The following is an 8,523-nucleotide window of genomic DNA, read 5'->3' as shown; positions in this document are numbered from 1 at the left end:
TTTGCCAAATTGGGGCAATCTCTGATGATTAAAAATTATCTGCATATTTCAGATGTGAAAATGGTTCTCTGGCCTCTGGAAATACTCTATTTAAAAAGCAAGCTTCCTTTTAAAGACAAACCAGGGATTGATTCAATAATAATTATACAGCAATAAAGTGAAGCACTCACACACAACTGGTAATTACAATGTTGGAAACAGTAAACTTGTAATATCACAAATGGTACTGAAGTTAAATATAATTATGTTTCATTTAAGGATGTAAGTCTCAAACTATAAAAACTTGTATTATTATTTCTCAAGAAACTATCCCAATTCCACGTAAAACTGCTCTGGAGACAGCCGAACACCAAGGCTTGGGCAACATTCTGGCTTTAAAAGGATTAAGACAGATCCTGCCTAGATTCCAGCAACAGTGAGTCTGAGGCTTCAGTTCCCTGCAAAGGCAGCCCTGCTCTCCTTCACACTGCCATTAGAGCTCTCAAAATTCCTGTCCCGACCAGACTTCTGGTTTCCTCTTGCTTCATTCCTTGCCCATCTGTTACAGTCACTGGCTCTGTGAGACCTGAATTCAGGGGTTCAGTTTCCAAGCTCCTGCTGCCTAAGTGACTTTATTTCCAGGAATTGCCAGTCATCATTTCTACCAGCCGGCATGTGGTACTTACTTCTAGGAATTAATGTATTCCGTTTCCCAGGAAACTCATCATGAATCATTCCCGTGCCATTGATTTCACCAATTTCTATTTATTTATTCTTGTCACATTAGTGATTGTAGATAACAGCTTTGTTTTCTCCCAAACTTAACTCCCATATTTTTTTTTATTAGTAATGCCTCAGCAGTACCTTGCCAAACATCTTGTCGATACCAATTGATCCTCAAAATAATATGCATTCCATTTTGTTCTTAGGGAATGCATGGTAAACAAATGTTCTATTACATTATTTTTCAGGGAGAATGCTTTCATTTCTATACTTCTCTATGTTACGAAAATTTTAAAACAATTTTTAGAAATTTGGCTTCCATTTCTCTGAACTTACCATCTAGCAAGTTTAACTAAATAATGATTTAATTACAGCAGTAATTAAAGCTGTAAATGAGCAGTTCTTCAACATATAAGTATATTTAACAGCGAGACTTTAATAACAATCTTATATGTCAATAAACTTCCCAGAGAAAGTATTTTATAAGCGAATGAGTACATCTGGAGAATGAATACATGAGTGTTTATAAATAGCTTGACCTGGGAAGAAACTGGAGCAAAGATGCTTAATTAGATGATTGCACCAATTTGAATAGAAAAAAAGAAAACCTATGATTAATGAAGTCCAATAGGCAGAATGTCCACATGGACCCATCCTATAATGCTAAACCCATCTCTCATTTCTACACAAATTCCTCCTTTTACTATAAACCAACTGATCTTCAATTCTTCCCTGAACACAAGTGTATATTTTTCCTCTCTGCTTTGGTCATTTTACTTCATCTTTTTTTTTTTTTTTTACTTCCCCTCGTTGCCGCAAAACTGGCCTCTGTACCCCCAAAATGGATTGAGACTCAGAGGCAGAAAAGAACAGCTTTATTGCTTTGCCAGCAGGTGAATGCCTTAGAGAATGTGAATCCATCTTGGAGTTGGGGTCTTGAATTTTTAGAGAAAAAAAAAAAACTGGATGGAACAGGAAAGGTGATAATAGTCAGGGTGCTTTGCAGGGTGCTGCTGTATCCCCCTTAACCTCACTGAATCTTTCTGGAGTCATGGGGGAACTGCAGAGGGTCTGTCCATTCCTCTGAGATTATCTGCCCATTACCTTCTTCCTGGAGCAGAGCCTCTGGGTTAAAACTATTGTAAAGAATGTAAGGGAGAAGTTTGGAGGTTACTTAGCAGAAAAGCAGCAAGGGTCAGGAAGCAGACTGCAGGACTTCTTAGGAAGAATCAGCAGACAGTTTTAGCATCAGGGAAGTTCGCTCCTTTCCTCCTCCTTCACCCTTATCTATTCTCAGAACACTTGTGTTTCTGATATTTAAGAAAGTCCCAGCTTTTAGAGTTATTTTTAAATGCCATTTCCTTTATCATTCTTCTATCACCAAATAAAAGTTTTCTTTTAGTCTTGTGAAGTTGGAGCTAAACTGAATTACAGTGAAATTTAAAGGCTGAGGTGATAGGAATAGTATGATATGGTGAATACGGCAATCTTGAATTAGAAGACATTTAATTAGTCAATTACTATATGTAAAGTTTCCATTTCCTGATCAGAAGAGACTTTGAAAATGGAAATCCCAGGCTCACTGAGGATAAGAGCAGAAATTTTGTTGCAAATGCCTTCTAAATGAACTAGATTAATAATATCAGTCAACTTTAACTCATTCCCTTGGTCAGATATAATTTGATACTGTGAAGAAAAGGTTCATAATACTTCATGTATGACTGAAGAATTGTGCTGACACCAGATATTGACACAACATTGTAAACTGACTATACCTTAAAAATAAAAATAAAATTTTAAAAAAGGTTCATAATGCTAAAAAGATACATGTCTGTTAATTAATACGTGTTATTGTTGTGGACTGAGAATGTAGCACATTCCTACTCATATATATACACACAAATCAGCAACATTAATGTATTCCCACACATTTCTAGTCTTCATTGGACTATAGGTCTTATCTAGAGCAATAAGGCAAGAAAAACATATAAATGGCATAACTATCAGTAAGGGAGTAAGAAAGCTTTCTTTTTTCACAAGTAGAATGATTGTATACATAAAAAAAGCCTAAGGAACGTACAAAATTACCACAGGAATATCTATTTTATTTCTACTTACAAACCAAAAATCTATGAAAAACTCAGTCTAAAATATGTTGTAGTAACAGCAAAATATATACTCTAAAATTACATTTCAAGATTCAAGATTTCCATATTTAATATTTATAAAATACTGCAGAAAGAAATTAACTAAGACTGAAATAAATAGAGAGATATATCATGGACTGAAAGCTATTTATTATCCCTGATTTGTAGATTAAACGCATTCTGAACAAACATGCCACCCAGCATTTTTATAAAAATTGAAAAACTGATTTCAAAATTTATATAAGAAAGCAAGAATAGGCAAAGTAATCTTTAAAAAGGAGAATTAAATTTGGAAGACTTTCACTATTTCATTTCAGAATTTAATATAAAAGTATATTAAGATATTATGGTACCAAAAAAAGTATAGGTAATTATTCAGTGGAACAGAATAGAGTTCTGAGATGGACTTACACATATACTGTTGACTTCTTTTCACAAAGATGTGAAATCAATTCAAATGTGAAAAACTGTATTTTCAACAAATAACATTAAAATCACTGGATACATTTAAAGAACTAAAAAACAAAAAGAAAAAATGTGTTGCTGTGCAACAATCTTATATCTATGCTTAAAATCATTCAATGGCTTTTGTTGCTTTTTAAAGAAAGTGTAATCCTGAATTAGACCTCTAAAGTCCTATAGAGAATAGCCCCCAGATCTTTCTGGCTTAATTTCAAGTCATTCTTTCCTTTCTCCTCAATAACCAGACAAAATGGTTTTCAGTTTTATAATGCACATCTCAAAACTTTGGACCTAAAAACACTTTCTCTCAAAGCCCCACCTCTAAATCCCCTACTTTTCCTTTAGGCCTGTTTCAAATGCTATTCCTCTGGGAATATTTTCTTGCCCTTTCTGACCAGGTGAGATTTCTTTGATGTATGTTAATGTAGCATCAAGAACCAATTTATAGCTCATTATTTAGGATCTGCTTTCTCTGTTAGACTTTCAGTCCAGTTAGAACAAACAGCACACATTTTCTTAATCTATTTTTTCATTGTGGAGTAATACACAAAACAATTTTATGTTTAAAATACATATTCAACAATATATTTCCATAACAAAGATTCGGGTTCATGGTAAAGGTTTAATGAAAATATTGTAAAAATAAGAGTACCGGCAAAATGTTTGACAGTGTATTCTGAGGTGTGATTAATTAAAAGAAAAAATGTGGGGTCAGGGAGCTGGGGAGGATAAGACTGCTCTCTATAATCACTACTGAGACAACTATTAATAAATAGAAATTGGTGAAATCAAGTGCCTAGAAATGATCCATGAGAGTGCATTTATTCTTGGCAATCAGAACTGGAAACCGGTTGGTCGACAGATAATCAGCAGCTTCTGGAACTTTAGTTGTGTGGGCAGCAGGTTGAGATCCAAACCCCTGGGTTCACAGTCCATCTCTCAGAGGTACAGCAGGAGGAATCTGGAAGCTAGTGAGACAGGAGTTAAGGGGGCAAGGGCACAGCCATCCAAGGAATCTCACAGCAATTAACACCAAAATGGTGGAAGATTCCACTCCCAGTAGGTCTTGAGGATCAAGATGGTGGGATATTTGACTTTTAGTAGACCTCAAATTTTATTATACACTCATTGTAATATGTTAGCATGGTAAATAACATACCCACAGACGCCATGACAGTTCCAAGGCTGACCACAAAAGGTCAAAGTGTGAGTAGTGGCCCAATTCCTAGGAATCCTAGCCCCTTCCCCAGGGTAGTTGGAATGACCCTCCCACTTGTTAGCATATGAAGCTACCAAGCCCATAAAAACTGGCAACTCCACACCTCATGACCACCTCTCTCTCTCTTGTCTTTGGAAATGGCCGGCACTCCGTCTGTGGAGTGTGTACCTACTTTTACTTTAACCCAGGCACCCAACCCCCACACCTCGTGGCCTTTCTCACCCCTTTTAAAACAGCCTACACTCTATGCAATATGTATCTGTCTAAATAAATCTATCTTTACTCAACTGTGGCTCGCTCTTGAATTCCTTCCTGTGTGAAGCGAAGGACCCACACTTGGCGAGGCATGTCCCAGGGGCTCAGCGGAGACATGGGACATGGCCCTCCTCACGCCCCACATCCATTTTTTCCCTATGTCACTAGAGGCAACTAGATAAATGTCAGGTGGTCTCCTGCTAGTTGTGTAGAATACGATTAGGTTGGTGAAATCTGGATGACCCCTGGACTACTCACTATACTATAACTAATTGTTGAAATATAGGAAGAATAAAATCTGTACTCTGGGAAATTTATAATGTGTCAGAGCCTTGGAATGAAGGAAGAAGATGCGGTTTCCTGAGTAGTAATGACAAGACATCAGCTCAGGAGTTATGAATTTCTTATTATAAAATAATATAGTTTTCTTATTTTGACTATCAACCTGAAATAAGGTATTATATTTACCTTCAGACATACTTGCAGTATTACAAATTCATTGTCCCCACCACTGAAGTCTCCTCTTTGTGAGCATGTCATCATAGTGCTATTTTTATTCAATCAATCTTTGAGTTGTTTCTATAAACCTGCTTGTTTACTAGTTTTGATAGGCAGACTAATGGCCCCTCAAAGGTATTCATAAACTTTGTGAATATTTTACTTTATGTGGCAAGGGTAATGAAGGTAGTAGTTGGAATTACAGTTGCTAATCACTTGATAAAATAGAGAGATTGCCACGTGGGCCCAATATAATTAAAAAGCATCCTTCAAAATGGAAGAGACAGGTGGAAGAGAAGGTCACAGTGATACATTATAAGAAGGATTTGACTCACCATTGCTGGCTTTGAAGATGGTGGAAGAGGGGCGTGGGCGAAGCAATTCATGTAGCCACTACAAAACAAAAAAAGGCAAATAAATAAATTTTCTCCCATATCCTCTGTAACGACATGCAGCCCTGCCAGCACCATAATTTTAGCCCAATGAGACTGTCTGACTTTCGTCCTACAGAATGATAGCACATTTTTATTGTTTAAGCCATATGTATGTATATGTGTATGGCTCATTTGATATCATTTGTTGTAGCAATAATAAAAAACCTAAGACATTAGTACATTCCTATGGTCAGAAAACTTTTCCACTCCTGCATCTCAGATTAAGAAGACATTAACAAAGGAGGCATCAGCTTGGCCAAAAAGCTACAGCCACTCCCCGTGAGTGCTCTGCTAGTGCTTATGTTTCATAGTATGAAACTTGGTTGTTTCTTTTGGTTGGAGATTATGAGCATGAGACCAACTTGGATCATTAAAATTCATGAACAGGACTGTTTATAGAGGAGTTTACTATTTACCATTTGGGTTTTTATATTGCAATGGCTGATGAATCTTCTTCCCAGTTTTTTTCATTGTTCCTTCATTTTTGCCTCTAACTATGTAAGCACCATAGCTATTTCCTAAACATGGAGCAGGAGGACCAGGAGGAAGAGAAGGAGCACATGAGGGAAAAGAAGAGGGAAGGGAGAAAGGTGCAGTTGGATGGAATAAAGTCCTTCTACTCTAAGTGTACGATAACTTGCTGTGAGTCTTGTAAAATTCTATTTAACTCTTCTATGTTTCAGTTTCCACCTCTGTAGTATAATTAGGTTGGATGTGATGAACTGCACAGCTCCTTTTACATGCTACATTTCATTACACTGGTAGTAAATGAGGAAATAAAGAGAACATGATGAGAAGACTGAGATACAATTGTTAAGAACAGATTTTTTGCCAAGACTCTCCTACTCTGCATCCCATTTCCTAATTTCAGGAATGTTTGAGGATCTTATAAAATAAAGAACAGGAAAAAATATTTAAACATTACTTGTTCCATATAAAGATTAAGTTTCCAGTTATTATTATACCATCTGTGTTAGTATCTTACATTCTATAACACTCGGTTATAAGATAGAAGAATGGTATAAATAAAGTATTTCCAATTTTGTTTCCATATAAATTGAAACTGTTGTTTTCAACTGTATTAAAAGTTTCTTTTCTGCAGTTAGATTCAGTTTATATGTTGGCTAAGAACCCAGGTGCAACTTCACCCTGCTGAGCCTAGTTCCTGCCCATCTAAGTGTGTTGCCTGCTTTTTTATACAAATGGTGATAATTTGAGCAGATTGAAAATAGTAATTGGGGTACAGGGATTTAGTCAATTAAAAAAATGAGAAAATTTCCTGTGTTGTGATTATTTAAAGCTCATAGGTGCTCTTTTTCTAAAAATGTACACCCACGCACCAGCCTTCCATCTTAATAGCCTTCATGCACAAGCCTTATCATGTAAGTCTAAATTTTATTCCTACATTCTTCAAACCATTCTTATACATAATGTCTTCAGAGATGCATGGTCTGTATTTATTATATAAAGGTATTCAAATCTCTTGAGATTTCCATTTAGAGAAAGGCTGTGTCTAGAAACTACAGGTATCCAAGGAAAACTACTGCTTAGGGAAAGAAAAATAGCTAAGCCCAACCAAAATTAGTGCCTAGCCCCCAAAATCTGAGCTTCCAAAGCCCATTAACAGCAGCAATGATAACGCAAATCTTAGCTGACACATCACTAATAAATAACAACATTAACAGCATATTGGGATAGCAGAATAAAGAATTTATTAAAATAAAATTATTTGGTTTTCCATCTACCTTTGGGAGAAGTGCAAAACAATAAATTCTGTCTGCAATTCAATTTTAATTTCTCATTAATTTTGTAGGTTGATGGAGTTCATCTATCAACTAGTGTTTGAGGGCTGGAGAGGTAAAGAGTTGTTCGTGATCAAGGAATTTTAGAATACTTTTCAACAGAGGAAATTGAGATAATAGATAATAGCACAGAATCTGAATTTCTCAAATGGATTTGGCTCTTCTATCAATTCATCAGTAGAAGCCAGATCTACAAATTGGCCAGTAACAAGATGAACAGAAACTTCTGGAAGGAAAGTTGATTGGGTACCAGAAATTGGACCCATAGCTCAGTGAAGGGGAGCCACAGACTCCATAGCCCAGGGGTCTGAAGCCACTGGATCCACAACGCACTGAGTAGCAGCTTCCGGATCCAGAGCTCAGGAAGCTGCAGCTGCTGGACCTAAAGCCCAGAGACCCAGGGTAAGTTGTCCAGCAGGGACTGCAGAGCTTGGAGGTCTTCTGGGGGCAGCAGGATGGCTGGCAGGGGCTGGACTCCACACAGGATGCCTGGCATCTGATAGGCTCACAGCTGGTCTCCTGACAGCCACTGTAGAAAGAGGAATCCTGCTGGCAGGTGCTGGGAGAGCACAGGTCCCTGGTATAGACCAGGTTGCTGGGGTAGGAAGAGCCACAGGAGGAGCCTGGGCAGCGCAGGTGGCCCCCAAGGGAGCGGGAGGAGAAGGTTCCAGAGCAGCAGTTGTAGGACATGGTGACAGGAGGTGTGAGTTTGGCTGAGTTACAGTGAGAAGATTCTGAGTTTGAATGTCACCTCTGGACTGCGGCATTTATATACTCTCAGCAGTAGGTGTGGTAACTTACGGGGTCATTTTTTGCATATTTGCACTCCCTCATTTACATGTGTGTAACTCAGCAATCTTCTCTGTAATTGCAATTGAATTGTTTTCCCGTATTGTTTTTATGGGAGCTGTAATTTTGGTGTTACAGCCACTGCCAACGAACCCACCTATGTCAGAAATGCTATGACTATTTCACATTAGTGCTTATCCCATCGTAGTCAGGAA

At 37.5% G+C, this 8,523-nt stretch overlaps 1 protein-coding gene across 1 annotated transcript; it reads right to left on the bottom strand.

The window, feature by feature from the left end:
* Positions 1 to 7,415: 7,415 nt before the first annotated feature.
* Positions 7,416 to 8,242, bottom strand: LOC105070257 (keratin-associated protein 13-1-like). The gene has a single exon (XM_010956601.3). The coding sequence runs from the start codon at positions 8,207 to 8,209 to the stop codon at positions 7,694 to 7,696; it is 516 nt and encodes a 171-aa protein (XP_010954903.1). The 5' UTR covers positions 8,210 to 8,242; the 3' UTR covers positions 7,416 to 7,693.
* Positions 8,243 to 8,523: the final 281 nt, after the last annotated feature.

This window comes from Camelus bactrianus, chromosome 1 (assembly GCF_048773025.1).
Source record: "Camelus bactrianus isolate YW-2024 breed Bactrian camel chromosome 1, ASM4877302v1, whole genome shotgun sequence".
NCBI lineage: Eukaryota > Metazoa > Chordata > Mammalia > Artiodactyla > Camelidae > Camelus > Camelus bactrianus.
The sequence above is the reverse complement of the archived record's forward strand: the minus strand, read 5'-3'. Positions and strand labels throughout refer to the sequence as shown.